At 36.5% G+C, this 19,855-nt stretch overlaps 1 protein-coding gene across 1 annotated transcript in view; it reads right to left on the reverse strand.

Annotated features, from left to right (window-relative positions):
- The window catches only part of ANKAR (ankyrin and armadillo repeat containing), a 92,485-nt gene that overhangs the window by 27,959 nt on the left and 44,671 nt on the right, over positions 1 to 19,855 (reverse strand). The window contains exons 8-13 of the mRNA XM_043996621.1: positions 16,448 to 16,656; positions 13,647 to 13,751; positions 4,856 to 5,100; positions 3,787 to 3,955; positions 695 to 936; positions 189 to 342 (exon numbers count right to left, since the gene is read on the reverse strand). Of these exons, the coding sequence (XP_043852556.1) occupies positions 189 to 342; positions 695 to 936; positions 3,787 to 3,955; positions 4,856 to 5,100; positions 13,647 to 13,751; positions 16,448 to 16,656 (1,124 nt within the window). The remainder of the gene's footprint in view (positions 1 to 188; positions 343 to 694; positions 937 to 3,786; positions 3,956 to 4,855; positions 5,101 to 13,646; positions 13,752 to 16,447; positions 16,657 to 19,855) is intronic.

Below are 19,855 nucleotides of genomic sequence, written 5' to 3' on the forward strand. Positions count from 1 at the left end.
CTCATGAGAGAGTTTTAGACCTGAATTTATAGACCTGATAATTATCAGATAGATGATAATTGAATCCACAGGAATTCATGAGATCACCAAGCCTAGAACAAACTTTGACTGACTTCGTCAAGTTGAAAAAGTTTCATGTTGGGCCCTGGCAACAAACTATGTTTTAGTTTATCAAAAAAGTTACTTACCAACATACTGCATTTTAGCTGATGGTGACAAAAGCATGTTGATTATAAAATTGTACCCAATCTGTTCTGCCATAAATTTCTGCTGTTTTAGAGTTTGCCCTGCCAAGGCCCACAATGCTGAAGCCCCTTGTTCCTTAACATGTAGTTGAAATGCCTGAAAATGGGGGGGTGGGGGAGGGAAGGGAAGGAAGAATAAAATGATTTATTCATTAAACAAGGACATATTGAGCAGCCTATGTTGTACATACAAGGTATCTATTCACATAAATCTTCACATGCTTTCCTGTATTCATTATTTTCATTGTTTCTTATGGCATAGTAATATTCCATTATATTCATGTAACACAACTTGTTATAGCAATTCCCCAATTGATAAGCATCTACTTTGTTTCTTATAGAATGTATCATTTATAAAAAATGTTTCTAAGTTTACATTTCACACTAAATTCTGAAAATTAAAAAAAATACATTTTCTGGATAAATTAGAAAGAAATAAAATTCTTTACCTTCAAGAGTTTTAAGAGATATCTGGTCAATGATCTTTCTAGAAATCCTTTTTGTATAGCAAAATTATGACTTGCCAGTGATTCTACAGCCATAGCTCCTTTCACTTGAACACTGATTTGTTTTCCTTTAAAAAGTGCTACAAGAGGAATGATTGCACCTTCCTTGGCCATAGCATCCTGCACATCTGTGTTTCCACGAGCAATTTCAGCAATCGCAGCTGAACATACAGCCTGCAGCACGTCTTTAAAGGAACAAAGAAGCTCACCAAAAATATAGATTTTTTAAAAAATTAAGACATACCAAAATATAGCACTTCCTCTTTGAATATACTTTGAATATATTTCCTCTTTGGATATACTTTAACATGATTTGAATTCATCTTATAAGTAGCTGTTTGCCTATACACACACACACACACACACACACACGCACACACACACACAAACACACACACATATCCAATTCAATTCGATTAAAATATGTTAAGCACGTACTGCATGCAAGGCATCGTGCCAGATGCTACAGATCAAATGACAAAAATGAAAAGCAACCTTTGCCCCCAAGGAGTTTACATTCTACTAGCATTACATTTGACAGTTTACATGTAAACTGATATGTAAATATGTAAAAAAAGAATATTAGAAGAGGGAGAAAGTACTAAGGACTAGGAAGAACTGGGAAGCCTCCCATAGGAGGTGGCACCAGAGCTGAGCCTTGAAGAAAGCTAAGGATTCCCAAAGGGGGAAAGAAAGTCAGGTCAGAGGCATGGGAACATCAAATGGAATACTAAATTTGGGGAATAGCAAATTGACTAGTTTGACTGGAACATAGAAAAGAAATAATGTGAAGTAATATGGGAAAGTAGGCTATAGGCAGTTTGTTCAAGGCTTTCTATTGCCAAGCCAGGGAATTTGTATTTTATCTTCCAGGAAATAGGGAGATGTAGCTCAGTACAGTGGAAATAGCATTTGGATCTAGTGGCAGAGGGACTGGGTTCAAATTCTTGCTTTGCTACTTCTTAGTGTGGCCTTGAAATAGTCAACTAATCTCTTTAAGCTTTATTTTTTTCCTTGGTAAAAGAAAAGAGTTGAACTACACAGTCTCTGACCCTTCTAGGTCTGAATTTATTATCCTATATTGTTAAACATGAAAATGATGTGGTGCTTTAGAAAGTTTATTCTGGTAGCTTGTGTGGAAGATGGATTAGAGAGGAGAGGCTGGTGGCCTGGCAATCAATAGGTTGTTGTAATAGTGCACATGACAGGTACTGAAAACCTGAACTAGCATAGAGGTCCAGTGGGAGGAGAGAAGGGGATACATGCGGAACATATTATGGAAGTAGACTGGCACATACCATTGTACCAGAGATCTGTTCATATAAGTCTTCAGATGCTTCTCTGTATTCATTATTTTCATCATTTGTTACAGCACAGTAATATTCAATTATATTTGTATAACACAAGTTATCCAATTGATAGGCATCTACTTTGCTTTCAATAGAATATACAATTTGAAAAAATTATTCTATAAACTCATTTACATTCCACATTGTTACCAAAATTAAAAATTGAATTATTTTTTTAATAAACTGAAAAAGTAATAAAATTCTTGTCTTCAGGAGATACCTTGTTAATAATGTTTCTAGAAATCCTTTCTGTAGAGCAGCATTATAATAAAACTTGGTGAAATTTCGATATGGGGGTGAGGGAGAGGGAAGTGTTGCCAAACTAGATAATTAGAATGATGGTTATTATCATCAGGTAAGGAAGTTTGAATAAGGTGAAAGTTTATAAAGATTATTTTGGACATGTTGATTTCAAAACACATCAGGTAGAAATGTTCAGCAGGAAATTGGTGGTATGGGATTGTGTTTTAGAAGAGTGATGAGGACTGGATTGTGTAGATTTGAACCCATGGGAGCCTATGAGATCAACAAGACATACATTCAAATTAATTCTACTTCATAATTGATCCTAAATCATATTGATTTCATATTGTTATTGATTCTGCATCTGCTTAAATCCCCTCTCTCTGTCCTTGAGTTGAGCTCAGCAATTTAGCTTTCTCTCTTAAAGTTATAATTAAAAGAAAAATTGTTATCTCTCATACTGGTAGCCCCCGGGATACTTCCAAGATACCTATTTGTTATCTTTATACCCCACAAGTTAACTTGGTACCATCCCCAAAATATATGTCATCTGTCCTTGAGTGATTAGGGGAGTTTTTCTCTCTTCCAAGGAGATAGCAAATCTGGTAGTTTTGATCTCCTAGTAAAGATTACAAGATGCAGGCATGTCCCACAAAACAATTAACATTCCTTAATTGTTGGAGAGGGGTGGTTACTAGCCCTATGTGGGTGCTAGCCTGCTTTCTTTGATGTAACCAATCATGTTCCCCACCCCCATGGTGCTGTCTACCCTGTAACCAATCACAGTGTCTTCCCCACCTACCCAACTCAGTTCTTTGGTTTTTTGTACTTCCCAAAACTATATGAAGGCCAATAAACCCTACCTCAGGGTCTTTGGTCATTGAGAAAGGCCATTGACCCAATTATTGGTTACTTCTAGCCTAACTAATAAAGTGATCACACTCATTACCTTGTCTCTCAAGTTGCCTTAATTTTCAAATGCAACAACAGAATATCATCACTATGAAAAGTACTGTAATAGGGGGCAGCTAGGTGGCGCAGTGGATAGAGCACCGGCCCTGGAGTCAGGAGTACCTGAGTTCAAATCTAGCCTCAGACACTTAACACTTACTAGCTGTGTGACCCTGGGCAAGTCACTTAACCCCAATTGCCTCACTAAAAAAAAAAAAAGTACTGTAATAAAGATACAGGTATATGTTATGTAACTCATTCCCAGATATACAACCAGGGCTTTGGAAACCCAGTTCTTTCAAAGAAGCCAGTGGCACGGGCCTTCTCCCTCCCGGGACAGTTGAGCATATTGTCACTAGAAATTCAGTAAGACATTCCATTATAAGACAAATCCTAGCTACCTGCCTATAGAGGACAAATAGTCAGAAGTCAGAATTATACTATCTAAAGCTTAATATCTGGTCACTTTATTGAACAGAAATGAAAGCTCACCTGATTCTGAACTCAGAAAGGAAACAAGTAATGGGATGCCTTTGTTTTCTTTCACAGCTCTCTGATTTTCCACATGTCCTATACATAATACCCGCATACAATTCATTACATTCACCAGGAGATTCTCTTTGTCTGACTTCAAGAGACTTATCAGAGCAGCCATTCCATTCTAAAGCAAAAGGCCCATAGTTACCAATTATATTTGAGTTGTGAATTTTTCATTTGGAATTATGTCTATATTTTTTCATGCTGTTTATTAACTAATTATTTTTATGGACCTGTTAAACAAGGTAATGACATTTATTCTTATACATAGGCACGTTTACATGGAGAACACTTTGTTGCAGGCCAATCTTTATTCAGTTAAGAAAAGTTCACACTTTGGCTTACTGGCTCTTCAAAAAGGGAAGCAAAAATGTAGAAGGCTTCATGGCATAATGGAAAGAATATGCATGAATATGGTCAGAAGAGATGTGGGTTCAAATCCTACTTGTTAGCTATGTAACTATAAGTCACTTAATTCCTCTGAGCCCCAGTTTCCAATCTGTAAAATGGTGATAATATCTATGGTAGTGTTATTGTCAGGATCAAGTGAGAGAAAGTATGAAAAGCATTTAGCAAACCTTAAGCACTATAGCTAATATTATTATGAAAGAGCAATAGAAGGAAGTACTACATTTATAATTACCTGCCAGTGAAGATACTGGCTCACTGATGGTAACTGCAACACAAAACATCATGAATTCAATCCATTTTTTTTTTTAATGAATGACCTGACCTGATTTGGCCAATTACAAAATATGAATGAACCAAGAAGAATGTAGTTATAAATTTTTAAAGAAGGCATCTCTCTAAGACTATAAACTTGCTGACCTGCATTTAGTAAAGGTTTCTCAATGAGTAGCCTTTCCTAATGAAATGACAGATCCAGACAGATCCATTTAAGAACCCCATATCACCTGATTCCACTCTCCTGCCTACAGCAAAGTAAACCCCATGTCGCAGCCCTCTGGGATTCATCTCCCAGAAATACTATCAACTTAAATTTGGCATCAGGAAATAAACTTACATGTTTGGCGATTATATCCTTGTTGCCATCGAGCTGAGCAACATCATAAAGAATAACTGCACAGCGTGACTGCAGCTCAGGCTCATCAGTAAGCAGCAAGTTGATGAGTACGGAAATGCCTCCTGACTCTACCAATGCATTGCAAACAGACTTGTGGATAGAGATGTTGCTCAGCAACCCTGTGATTTTACACTTCAGTTGCATTTTGTTACTTTTCAGCAGGTGGATTAAGGCAGGAATGGTTCCTGCGAGGGGTCAGAAATGAGGTCATTATATGTAAACCATTTTGCAAACCTTGAAGGACTATGTAACTATAAGTTATTATTATGAAGAAATCAAGATGAAATTGAAATAGTTTCTAGGAATTCAAAATCCATTTCCCCACCATTATAATTTAAACCATGCACATGAACATTGCAAAATAGAGAAAATAAATACAGGCTATTAGAGATGATATAAACCTAATTTATAATCCATAAAACAAGGAAATCTCATTCAGCCATCACTGTGAGGGAATTTACAGTTCCACATAAAGAAATTTTTCAGATAACTGAAGCTTACCTCCTTACACACCAAAACTTGGAAACATGTTAACTTTTTTTTGATAGAAGACATATTACGTACTTTTGCCTTTTAAAACTAAATATACTGGGGGCAGCTAGGTGACTCAGTGGATAGAGTACCGGCCCTGGAGTCAGGAGGACCTGAGTTCAAATCCGGCCTCAGACACTTAACACTTACTAGCTGTGTGACCCTGGGGAAGTCACTTAACCCCAATTGCCTCACCAAAAAAAATTAATAAATAAATAAATAAAAATAAAAACCTAAATATATGGGGGGCAGCTAGGTGGCTCAGTGGATAGAGCACCAGCCCTGGAGTCAGAAGTACCTGAGTTCAAATCTGGCCTCAGACACTTAACACTTACTAGCTGTGTGACCCTGGGCAAGTCACTTAACCCCAATTGCCTCACTAAAAAACAAAACAAAACAAAACCTAAATATATGGGGGGCAGCTAGATGGCACAGTGGATAAAGCACCAGCCCTGGATTCAGGAGTACCTGAGTTCAAATCCGACCTCAGACACTTGGCACTTACTAGCTGTGTGACCCTGGGCAAGTCACTTAACCCCCATTGCCCCACAAAAAAACAAACAAACAAACAAAAAACTAAATATACCAATCATAATTTGACCTTTCTTTGATGACTCACTATCATTATTGTAAATATAACTATTTCATATTGTTCTAAGGTCATATTGTTATGCCCTCAGAAGCTGTTGAAGAGAACAGGGCTGGTCGATTGCCACTCTACAAAATGAGCCCAGGCTCCCCAAAGGAAGATTAGATTTTAACCTGGGTCACTATCACTTTTACACAAGTCTTGCTTTGGAGTGTAATGTCTGTGTGTGGAAGTTTCTTTACATTCATACCAAGGACTTTGCTTAAAACTTAGTACAGAGAGTAAATCACCAGTCATATTTCAGTTATGCAATGGTGTGAACTTTTCTGTCTGTACTGAATCCCCTAATGCAGACTCTAGCATCCTGTCTAGACTTATTTCTTCCTGATTCCTGACCCCTATAACTCGGACAGTGTTTCTATTTCTGTCCTCCTGTAAAGTACTAATGTCTGGATAATGTCTTATCTAGAATACATTCACTTTTTTGCCCATTCCCTTCAGTTTGGCTTGGGTTAAATGTCCCCTCAGTTCCCTTCCAACTCTAAATCAATAACCCCATGACATTTCTTTTGCTTTGTGCTACACCCCCCATCCTCCAATGAACTTATCTGCCAAGTCTTGCAGCCCTGTTCATGATCCTCAACCACTTGTCTAGGAGTTGGACTGAATGGCTCCTGAGGTCTCTTCCACCTCTCATCTTCTGTGAATCAGTGCTGACATGCTTAAATAGTTCTCATATCTGCTTTTGATACTTCTTCTGCCTCCTTCCATCATTGTCAAGCTTGTAAATGTCATTTCCTACTGCTTTTATGATGCCTGCCACTGTGTTTGTCCCTTCAACCCATTTCTACTCCTGATCAGATGTAGCTAGGAAATCAGATTATCCCAGAATGTTGGCACAAGAAAGGATCTTAGAGACCATGTCATCCAAGACTCTTGTTTTCTAAGGGAAGAAACTGAAACCTACAAAAACCAAAGTAATTTGGGGGCAGCTAGATGGCATAATGGAGAAAGCATCAGCCCTGGATTCAGGAGGACCTGAGTTCAAATCCAGCCTCAGACACTTGACACTTACTAGCTGTATGACCCTGAGAAAGTAAGTCACTTAACCCTCATTGCTCCCCCCCCAAAACCACCAAAAAACAAACAAAAAATTAATTTGCCTAAGCAACAAAATAACAAAATCTTTCCAGATGGAAGGGGACTTTCAAGAGTCCAACTCCTTCATTATATAGAAGAATTTAAGAAAATTAGACCTAGAGAGGTGAGATATTTTGCCTGAGATTTGTTAGAATTGTGTGTAACATTAGGATACTGATTTAAGTGAAAGGATTATGTGTTATAATTTGAGGACTTCTCCTACAGAGAAGAGATGAAGCTGGGAAAGAAAAACTGACTATAGAATGAGAATGAGTTAATGTTCTTTATGACAGATACTTTGGTGGCTCAGGGATATTTTTATTTCATGGACTCACAGAATTTTAGAGTTTAAAAACCTTGGAAAGCACCTAGTCAAACAAAACACCTCAGAGGTCTCCTAGCCTAACCAATACCACCTATAATATCTATGACAAGTGATTATCCAGCCTATGCTTGAAGAATTCTAGTGTAGAAGAGCCCACTCTTATAAGGTAGTGCATTCCACATTTTGAAAGTTATAATTGTTTTTGTGTATATGTTTTTAAATACTATTTTATTTTTCCCCAATTACATGTAAAAACCAATTTTTAATATTTGTTATTTTATTTTTTAAGTTCTGAATTCCAAAATCTAACCCTTTCTCCTTATTCTACCCCTTCCCTGAGATAGTAAGCAATCTGATATAAGTTACACATGTGCAATCATGTAAAACATTTCCATATTAGTTATTTTATGGAAGACAACTTGAGCAACAAAGAAAGAGAAAAATGGTATGCTTCTGTATTCAGACGAAAGAGCTGATATAAATATTTTTGTACATATAGGCCCTTTTTCTTTATTAAAAAAAAATTCTTTGTGATACAGATCAAGTAGTGGTATTGCTGGGTCAAAGGGTATGCAATACCACTACTGTGGGGCTATATCCCAAAGAGATCATAAAAAAGGGAAAAAGAACCACATGTACAAAAACATTTGTAGCTGCTCTTTTTGTGTTAGCAAGGAATTGGAAATTCAGGGGATGCTCATCAATTGGGGAATGGCTGAACAAGTTGTGGTATATGAATGTAATGGAATAATATTGTGGTGTAAGAAATTATAAGCAGATAGATTTCAGAAAAATCTGGACTTACATGAATTGATGCTCAGTGAAATGAGCAGAACCAAGAGAAAATTGTACACAGTATCAACAACACTGTGAGATGATGAACTGTGATAGACTTAACTCTTTTCAGCAATATAAGACTATGCCAAAAAACTTATGGTGAAAAATGCCCTCCACATACAGAAAAAGAACTGTGGAATCTGAATGCAGATTAAAGCATACTATTTTGTTGCTTTTTTGTTATTGTTCTTGTTTATTCTTTCTTGCATTTTTTTCTTTTTGTTCTGATCCTTCTCTTACAACATGACTTATGTAGAAACATGTTTAACATGATTGTAATGTATAACTATATCAGATTGCTTGCTGGCCTCTGGAGGGGGCAGGGAAGGGAAGGTGGGATAAAAATTTGGAACTCCAAAAAATATCTTTACATGTAATTGGAAAAAAAATTCAATAAAATTTGAAAAAAATAGTTTTTAAAAGTGGCTCAATAATCATTTCTACTTCTTTTTTTTCCAATATCCTAAGATGTATTTCTTTTGGACCTGTTGATTTGAACTTTGAGTGTCTCTAGGTGCTCTCTTCCCTTTCCCTCACTCAGCTTGGCTCACTACTCTCTCGTTATCCATTTTTGGTCATCCTATCTATCTCACCCAGAGGCTTTATCTCCTCTTTCATCTTCCTTCTGCCCCCAACTTAAATTAAAAGGTACACCTCAACTAATTCTGCATTTTCATCCCACTAAGCCTATTCTTCCCAGAAAGGGCTGTTCTTTTATACTCTTCTTCTACTGTCTGTTCTTGCTTTCACTTTCTGTATATCTTTTGAAAGTCTCAACTGCTCAGTGAATTTTCTGTGAATGCCACATTAGTTCCTTTAGATAGCTCCCATCAGAATTTTTTCTCTGTGTCTTCAAAATTTCATGGTTGAGTGCGTCATTTTCTTTTTGAACTTACATACCCAGCTGAATTTTATTTCATGAGTTCTTTTCTGTGCTTTCTCTGAACTCTTGGGAATATATTTTTCCAAAACTGAAGATTCATATCAGAAAAAGTTCACTTTCTTGTTTTCTACAACAAATTCTAAGATGGAGTGCTCACTTGCCCCCATGGTTACCTTAATTTCTATTTGGGCAACCAGTTCCTCCTTGTTAGTTAGAATTGGTTCCAGAATGGCTTTTACCCAAGAGGCACTTTCAACAGGTGTCTAGATGCTTGAAGTCCCCATTGAAACTATATCATGATTCCATGTCAGGTTTGGTTACTAACTTATATATCCTGTTCCTTATGTCCAAAAGTCTGAAATATACCCCCATGAAAATATTTTCTATTTTTCCTTCCAGTAAAATGCTTTCTACAGTGCTTCCCCTTTCAGTTCCTGTGTTTGCTCACATGCATGCATTTTCTTCATATCTAATTCTACTCTACTGCCACCATCACCACCACCACCATCACCTTTTTTTGTATATATTACATTCCTTTTGAATGGCATAGAACTCTCCAAATTCATTATCCAGTCATGAGTCCCATCCAATATGTCTTGATGATATCTATTAGTTCAAATTTTCTCCATCTATTTCTTTTCTATCCTCATTTATATTCAGACATAAATACTGGTCCCCTTCTTACATGTATTGTCCTTGTGGATTATTTGTTTTTTCTTTAGCAATTTCCCCTTTTACGTTGTACCTGCTACTCTCTATGGTGTCACATTTTGCAGATACTTGTGAGCAGTTTTGTTGCCTTCCACATTTTTTGACTTTTAGACCCCATGAATTAGGTTAGAAAAGAATTCAGATAAATACTTTACTGGCCCTCATTAGGTCCCTGCCATCATAACCAAGATACCATCTTTTCCATATTTTAAGCCCATATTCAGAAATTTAAATCCCATTGCCTCTTAATTCCCCACCCACAATTACTTCTAGCTTTCTGAATGTGTTCTGAATGCTTGATCTTGACAAAGATATGACTTCTGGATAGGTGGAGTATTGCCGTTACTAAAGTATTCAAAATATATTGGTTGCAAGATGAGATTTTCAAGCTAAAATGTTCATTTTTAGGGCCAGCATATTATTCTCAAAATGACACTTTTCCAATGTAATCTTATTTTAAATCTCTTATTTGTCTTTAATAGTCATAAATGAAATGTTTTATTTTTATTTAATCCCCACATTTTTCCTCTTTTTATAACTTCTTAAATAATTTTTACATTTAAAAGTCAAAGTAATGTGGGCATTGTCAGTATTATATTTTTCTATCTACTAAAAAGGCAAGAAGATAGCCAAACATTAAGCACATATATACTAAACAATTCTATGCTAGACTCAAGGTTAAATCTGGACCTGCCTCAGTAATGCAGTTAAGTTTGGGAGTTGAAGGTTGGTATATCTAGAGCCATCTTGAGAATTTTGATCCACTTTGGGAGTGGAACCAGGGAATTAAATCAAACCAAAGGGTTCCTGTACCATGAGGTAAGTTTTCCAAGACCTTTGGACTTTCAGAGCCACCAACTTACTCTTCTTTTCAATTTGGGGCCCAACAGGAATTCTCTCTGTAGTTTCTTCAAAAAGTAGTTATCCAGACTCTTCTTGATGACCCCCAGTGAAGGGGGATCATACTACCTCCTGCTAAGATAGCCCATTCCACTTTCAGGCATTCCGATATTAAGAAAGTCTTCCTTATGTAGCAATGTTCTGACCACAGTCTTCCAGAACAAGACTAGCTATGTCACCTCCTCATAGTTTTAAGGGTTACCCCTGAGAGTTTAGGAGTGATTCTACTCTAATGTTATAAACCCAAACCCCCAATCTTTCATGACCCCCACTGTTAGCCACCAGTGATTAATACCCTAGTTTTATATAATCACAACTTTTTAATTAATCAGTTAGCTTTTAAGAAGAGATATTTATTGTTAAGCTATAAGAACAGAAGTTAGTAAGCCTTTCCTCCTAAAATCTGGGAGCAAACTCTCTCCTATGATTCTGACAAGAATGGGCTTAAAATTAATGCAGTTTCAAATATCCACCAAATTCACTTCCCAATATGGAGTGGCTGATGGATGATAAATGTGTTTTTTTGTTTGGTTGTTTGGTTGGTTTTGGGGGTTTTTGTTGGTTTTTTGGTGTGAGGCAATTGGGGTTAAGTGACTTGCCCAGGGTCATACAGCTAGTAAGTGTTAAGTGTCTGAGGCTGGATTTGAACTCAGGTCCTCCTGAATCCAGGGCTGGTGCTCTATCCACTGTGCCACCTAGCTGCCCCTATGGATGATAAATGTGAATCTTTGCTACTGCTGGGCTGAATCAAGCCAATCTCTTGGGACTTTGCTCTGCAATGTCTGGTTTCTTAAAAATACCGGCTCCTAGAATTCTGGTGACTCACTTCCCTGACTTCTCAAAGCTCACAAGATCATAGCCATTTCTCCAGGAACCTTCAATTAACAACATGAAACAATAAACACAACAGAGACAGAACCCACGGCAGAGCTATGCATCTTGGTTTCATGCCAGCTCTGGGCCCCAGGCCCTTCCCTTATTCAGAGGACCATAGTAGTGCATCTTCCAGCTAGGTTTAGAAAAAGCAAGAACAAAGAATTTTGTCCTGCGTTTAAAGTGCCTTTTGAATTTACTCCTCTTCCAGCTATACAGCTAATCAACAGTCCCTCTCCTGATCATGTGGTTAGCATACAGGAGCTAGTTACAGATTATCTACACATGCTCCAGGCTGGGGAGCAGGACATTTCCATTACTCCTCCAAATAAGGATGGTCTTCCCTCCCCGTACCCTGACCCCTGCTCATTATTCTCAAGCCAAACCTAATCTACCTTTCTTCAGCTTTCTTTCATTACTCCTAGTTCTGCCCTTTGGGGCCAAATTGATGATATTTAACCCCTCTTTTCCATGGATTTTGTCCAAATACTTAAAAACTACTTTCATTTTCCTCAACATTTCTCCAGGCTAAACCTATTTAATTCCTTGAATCAAATCTTGTATGTCATGATATGTATTCACCTTCCTGGTCACCTGGTCATCTTCCTGGTCACCTCTATCTTTGTGCCCTTCATTTTATCAATACTCTTCCTTAATTATGACATTCAGAACTGAGTGCAACATTCTACAAATGTTCTGTCTAGCACAAAATACAGTGGGACTATCAACCTCTTGTTTTGGACATTATACCTTTCTTAATGTAGTCTAGGACAACAGTTTACAATCCACTATAACCCCAAATCATTTTCATACAGTTTACCCCCATCCTATCCCTGTGAAACTGCTTCCTTCCTAGTGCATGACTTTACATTTATATAAAATTTTTCTTTATTCCACCATTTTAACCTCTCTAGATATTTCTGGATCCTGTCTCATCCAGTGTCTTAGCTATTCCTCCCAGTTTCAAATCTACAAATCTATTCCCTTGGCCAAGCCATTGTTTAAAATGTTGAACAGTCCAAGGTCAAGGACAAATCCTTGAGGTATATCACTGGAGACCTCCCAACAAGCTTACAACAACCAGTTAATGGGCCTGGCAATTAACAATTTCCTAATCCATTTAATTGTGCTGTTGGCTAGTCTGCATCATTCCATCTTGGATGCCTCTTGTCAATGGTGCAATAACCATCCAGTGACTGGAAATGTTCAAACAGATACTGGACACTTATTTATTATGTATGCAATAGAAGCAGTTCCTATATTAGACAGACAATTGGGCAGCTAGGTAATGCAGTGGATAGAGCACCAGGTTTGGAATCAGGAACACCTGAATTCAAATCCAACCTCAGACACTTGTTAGCTGTGTGACCCCAGGCAAGTCACTTAACCTTTCTTTGACTGTTTCTTCATCTGTAAAATGGGAATAATAATAATAGCAATTAAGAGCATAGTGGAGATCAAATGAGAGAATTTCAAATTACTTAGCACAGTTCCTGGCACATAGTAAGTGCTGTACAAATACTAACTGTTATGATTATTACAGTTGAGATAGATAGAAAAGTCCAATTCCCTGCCCAAAGTGAGATTTTATGCTAATTAATGAGCCTAGAAGCAGAACAAAACATGTTGAGACATAGGTATTCAACAAATATTTGTGGAAATTTGTGGAAATAAATGAGGTAATAAACCATTTTTGTCTGTGTTAGAAAAAAAATGTGGAATTCCACAGAAATGGAATCAATATGATTCCATGAGATTATACTTCTTCCAAGTTGAAAAGAAGATAAAATTTATCCTGCATTCCTGTTTTCTATAACTAAATAATTAGGCAACAATGAAGCTATTTTAATGAAGTTAGCCTAGCTATAAAGTGGCAGTATATAAATTATTAAATAGAAGAATCAGTAAGAATGAGTTATCAGTTTATTTCTTTTCATATTACCTGCTTCTAAAATACACCTCCAATAGTTTTTACTTGCTAAGCAAATCACTTCCAAGGACATGACTGCCATCATCTTCCGTTTATAACTTTCAGACTGCAACATTTCTGATGAGGGTCCAACAAAAAAATATGAAATGTGATTCCATAAGATACAACTGTGTGACTAAAGCTTTCTCTACACAGACAAAATGAAGCAGAAAAGTGAGGTCACAATCACCAATTCAAAAGCTCAATGAAGCTCTTACCTGTGCGTGGTATGATGAACAGATTAAGTTAGACCGACATGGTTTCCGATTTCTAAGGTCTAAGTTATTTAATAATTCAAAAAGAGAGGGTAAAGTGGCCTTGATATTGAGAAAGGAACATTTTCTTTGGTCTATATCATCTAGATTGATTTTTCCAAAGAACACTAATTCATAAGAACTCTATTCACCTCTCCAACTTACTTAAGAAACAGTTCAAGGAACAGTCCAAACTATATTATTGTCAATGAATGTTTGTCCACTGTGCTTAGGATTTGGTGTCTATTGTTGATGATACTTTTTCTACCCTTAAGAAACTCATGATCCCCAAAATGAAAATAACATAACATATGCTTCTAATCAGTTCTTAAAGTGAGAGCAAAGAAGTAGCAACATGACTTCTCTTTCCTTTCTCCATCCCTACCAATCTTCCCCCTCACTCTTCTTCATAATCCATGTCTGATTCCTCTAAAACCATTTGACTCCACTAAAGCCCAACTTCTCCTGGAAGTCATCCCTAGCTCCACCACTGATCAGTCCTTTAATCACTGATAGTCACAGATGTTCACTTACAGAGAGTAGAAAGTTTTTAGGGCTATGACAGTAGTAGCAAGCCTTAGACAATTATGAAACTTGGATTGTCACTTTTTGTCCACTCTGTTCCTCTTGGTAGTAGAGTCCCTCTAAGGTCCCGTCCAGACCTAAATCTATGATCCGATGGTGGTGGGCACTGGCAGGCATCTCAAGCTTATTTATGTCCAAAATGCAACTCCTTATATTTGTCCCTCGAATTATCCCTTTTATAAATATCCCTTTTTCTGTCAAGGGATCACTATACTCCTAGATACCCAAATTTGCAACTTCAAGGAACCTTGATTTTTCTCTCTCCTTTGTTCTCCATATTGAAATAATTTCCAAGTCTTGTCAATCATACCTCCACAACTCTCATATCTGCCCCCCTTCTCTCCACTCTTATGGCTATCACTTTAATTCAGTTCCTCATCACCTTTCATTTGGACTATTGCAATTGCCTTCTAATTGGTCTCCTATATTCCAGTCTCTCTTTTCTCTCATCCATTTCCACATAGCTTCCAAAATGACATTACTAAAACACAGATATAAATATTTCCACTCTAATATTCAGAAATAAGTAATTCCCTTGTTTCTAGGCTAAAATATAAAGTCCTTATCCTGATATATAAATCACTCCACAATCTGACTCTAATATAACTTTACAATCTTATTTCATAACATTCCTCTTCTTAAATTCTCCATTCCTGTCAAACTGACTTGATGACTATTTCCTATATGCTACAATTCATTTCCTTCCTCTTTACCTTTGTACAGATTGTCCTTAAGGTCTAGAATGTACTTCTTCCTCTCCTCTGACTCAGAATCAAGGCACAATTCACATGTCATCTCCAAGGTGAGGTCTTTCCTGAATACCCCAGTTATTACAGTTCTACTTTTTTTTTAATAACATTGTTTTGGGGCAACTAGATGACATAGTGGATAGAGCACCGTCCCTGGAGTCAGGAGGACCTGAGTTCAAATCTGGACTCAGACACTTAACACTTACTAGCCGTGTGACCCTGGGCAAGTCACTTAACCCTCATTGCCCAGCAAAAAAAGAAAAAGAAAAAGAAAAAGAAAAGAAAAGAAAGAAATAACATTGTTTGATACTTACAAGATAAGTATACATTTCACATATATTTATCTATATATAGATCTTACATTGTCTCCATTAAATGTGATATAATGTCCCTAAGGCCACAGACTGTTTTGTCAGTGTTTCCTAGTGGCCCTCATGATACCATACAAAGAACAGGTGGTTAATGTAGAACTGAATTAAATTGCAAATAAAAAACAAACCAAACACAATTATATTACATTCTGCCTCATTTGTAAAAGCTTTATTTTGCTAAAAAGGCTATTTAAAAAAATAACCCATTCACTTTGCATCTACTGTCTCTGATAAGGATCTGTTATCCAAGAGATACAGGAATGTATCATAAATATGTACCAAAAGCCTTTCCCCAGAGTTAATGTGAACAAATGATATGAACAAAAAGAATCTTAACCTATTAACAACCATATGAAACATTGTTCTAAATCACTAATTATAAGAAAATTGCAAGTCAAGACAACTCTGAAATTTCCCCTTGCAACAAACTGGCAAAGAATGCCAAAGATGGGAATTGTCAATAATAGAGGGGATGTAGGAAACAGGTACACAAATGTTGGAGTTATGAATTGGTCCAATCATACTAGAAAAGCAATTGGCAATCCTAAGAAAGTAACTAAAAGATCCATAGGCTTTGATCCAGATGGACCACTTCTAGGCATATACCCCAAGGAAGTAATTGGTTAAAAATTACTTTAAAATATATGTGGAAATATACATGTGCATATAGAGAGAAATCAAGGGGTTATAAAAACAATATGAATTTAAAATTTTTAAATAACACATGAGTTCATTTGTGAATCCTACTTCATAAATAATCATTAAAGTGAATAACAATTTAAAAATTTGTGTGAAAAGAAAATGTGTCTACTTACCTACCAAGGTTTTCCATACTGGGAGTTCAGGGATATTTAATTCTATAATATGCTTCAAAACCTCCGTGTGAAAATTTAGCACTGACAAATGAATTATATTATTTCCTTTGCTGTCTGTTTTTTTCCAATTAGCCCCATGAGTATACAAATAATGGAGAGTGTCCAATGCTCCAGATGTGGCTGCAAGTAATAGTGGGGTACATTGATTCCTGAAAAACACAGGAACACACTGCAATAACATGGCATAACAGGGTACAGAATGTTAATCAAATTTGCTTTTTCACTTAAGTAATCTGACTCAGTGGTATTTATATAAAATTAATCTCAATGTTCGAATAATTTTAGATACTGTCTAAAGCATAGCATAATGTGTTCATCACGATGCCTAAACCCTATTCTTCTCTGACTTCAAGAAACATATTAATATGTTCTTCTGCCTATAAACTAGCTCTTTCTTTCTTATTTATACTTCTCTTGCCTCTACTCTTCCTATTTACACCAGCCTCTCACTTCAACCAGTTCCACCTCACCACTTCTCAATTCTATTCTCCTTGAATTTGCTTCCCAATAACCTCCTGTACCTTATAGAAATCTATCATATGAAATGCTTGTGCTCTGAGTCCACCTCATCTCCTATCTGCCTCCTCTAACAATTGTTGCTGACCTCTTTTGTGAAGAAGTAACTTTTTCCTTTGCAGCTAGGTGGCGCAGTGGATAGAGCACTAGCCCCAAAGTTGGGAGGACCCGAGTTCAAATTTCACCTCAGACACTTACTAGCTGTGTGACCCTGGGCAAGTAACAACTCCAATTGTCTTAAACATTTGGTGCCGTCTCCAGTCATCCTGATGTATATCTTGCCTCTGGACCCAGATGGCTCTGGAGGAAAGAATGAGGTTGATGACCTGCACAGCCTTCCCTCACTTAAATCCAATTCAGTGTGAGCCATGACATCACCCTGATGTCATGGTCCTCTTCTAGAATGAAGAACAAACCACCACCACCACCACCTTTTCCTTTGCCCCATAATTCTGTCCTAAAGGAAGATGGATTGTTCTCTTTGTATCACCAAGTTCACTTTTACTCCATTGATCATTCTATCATCCTTCCTTTCCTCATTTGAAGCCCGTATCAATCAGTTATATCACATTCTCCAAATCCTCTACTACTGTAATCATTTGTGACCCTCTTCTACCTTTTCTTCAATGACTTTAGGACCTGATATAAAGTGTTTTTATTATTCCATTCTATCTCTTATTATCATGTTCAACAAATTACTATATTCACATTAATGACTTGACATGCCATCTGCAATTCCCCATATCAAAAACATACCAGCAAGGCCATGGACTTGACCTGAGAGTTCTATCTCTCATACTCAAATTTGATAATTCCTCCTTTCTACCACAATACCTTATTTGACATTTCTCCAACTAGCCAAGACTCACTGAACTTTTTACCCTCACCTTTGACCTACAATTACTTAACCTTTTCTATTTATTTAGTCAGTTAGTTATATTTAATCATTATGAGTACAAGTGAGTATAGGTTATATGCCCCCTTAAATTTAAATTTCTACAATATCTCAGTACCAAAACCTGTATCTCCCCCACTGTTCATTTTCTTCATATCTATTTCTAGAAACATTACTGTGTTGATATATAAAAGTAAGGAGATATGGCAATTTGGCCCACTATAAAGTCATGGTATCTAATGCAAACTAGGCTCTTAATATTACTCTGTAATCTTATATCCATTTCTTGTTGGTTATTTAATAGGCTACCCATAACAGCTATTCAATATCTTCTCCATTTTTATTTATTCAACAAATATATATATGTATGTATATGTGTGTATGTATAAATGTATATACTTATTCATTATTTATTCATTCATTCATTCATCATTTATTTATTAGCTCATTCAGTCATTTATTTATTTGTTTATTTATTTATTGGGGTGGTTTATTCATGGTCCTGCCCTGAATATCCTTACAATCTCTTAAAGGATATAAAATACACACGCAAATAATGACCTGATGTTATTTTGATTAGTTTTACAAATTGTTTCAATTATAGCACTCTACATGGATATTTTTTCCTCTGCCTAATTCATCCAAACTTCTTCAAATAAATAGATCTTGCCTACCCATAATTCTCCTTCATTCTTCCACTATTATTTCTGTCAATCTGGAACCAAATTTGTTGTTCTATTTTTACTTCTAATCTACTGTTCAATCCATACCCGTCTCTCCCAGGAAACACCAGTTTAAATGCAGAAGTGATAACTTCTGATTAGTGATCATTATGGAAACATCTGAGTAGGCATTTGAACTGGATCTTGAAAGATGGATTAGATTCAGCATTGATGTACTATATGCCTCTGCCATATAGAAGTCTTCTCTTTTCTTAAAATTCATCCCACCCTTTCTTACCTCAGTTTTTTTGTTCTGTGCTGGAGTTTCCTATATTTGGAATCAAGGTGGAGGGAATGACATGAGCCAAGTCATGAGGTGGGAAAGCTTGAGGAATATTTTTTAAAAGGCTGATCTTTTAAGTTTTCCTTCTCAATTAGTTTTTTTTTTTACACCTTCAAACATGCTCAAGAAGCTACTAACAACCACCACCATTTTCACTTGACCCTGCCATTCTAATGAGCTATAATCTGATTCTGTCCTTTTCACTACCATATTTCTCAAATGATTGGTTTATACCTGCTGGCTCCACTGTCTCCCATTCCTGCTATCTAACTTTAATTCCCAGTGCTTTTCTTGATGGTCTTCAATTATTACTTTCTTTCATTTTTCCTTCTGCTTGAGTCCTTTGCAGCACTAGACAATGCTAACTGTGTCCTACTTCTAGAAATTCTCAGCTTCCATCATATTAGAATGGTAACTCTAGTTAGCTTTATCAGCACTTTAGTAGTTCCCTCACCGGCTCTTCCTCCAGTTCATGTCCTTTAAATATTGGAATTCCCTAAGAATCAGTCATTTGCCTTTTACTCTTTAATCATTACATTTTCTTTCCTGGAGATTTTATTCATTCACATAGCTTCAGCTAAGAAACTTTTACCAATGTTGAGACTTAAATCTGTATTCTTAGTCCTTATCTCTCACTAAGTTTTATTTCTGGATTTTTGGTTACCTGTTGATCCTTTCCATTAGCATATCTTGCTATCACCTCACACCATCTCTAAAATAAAAAGTTAGTACCTTTCCACCAAAATTGTCTCTTCTTGACTTTCTTACTAATTCTCCTTGTTACTCAGTCTGAAAAATTTTTAATCATATCCTTTGATCATGGCCAGGCTAATGAGTATATAAAAAAGGTAATATTAGCCAAGTAAATTCATAGATTTAATGTAATAATAGTCAAAATACTAATGGAATGCTTATAGAAGCAAATAATTTAC

Source organism: Dromiciops gliroides, chromosome 3 (genome assembly GCF_019393635.1).
Source record: "Dromiciops gliroides isolate mDroGli1 chromosome 3, mDroGli1.pri, whole genome shotgun sequence".
In the NCBI taxonomy this organism is placed as follows: Eukaryota; Metazoa; Chordata; class Mammalia; order Microbiotheria; family Microbiotheriidae; genus Dromiciops; species Dromiciops gliroides.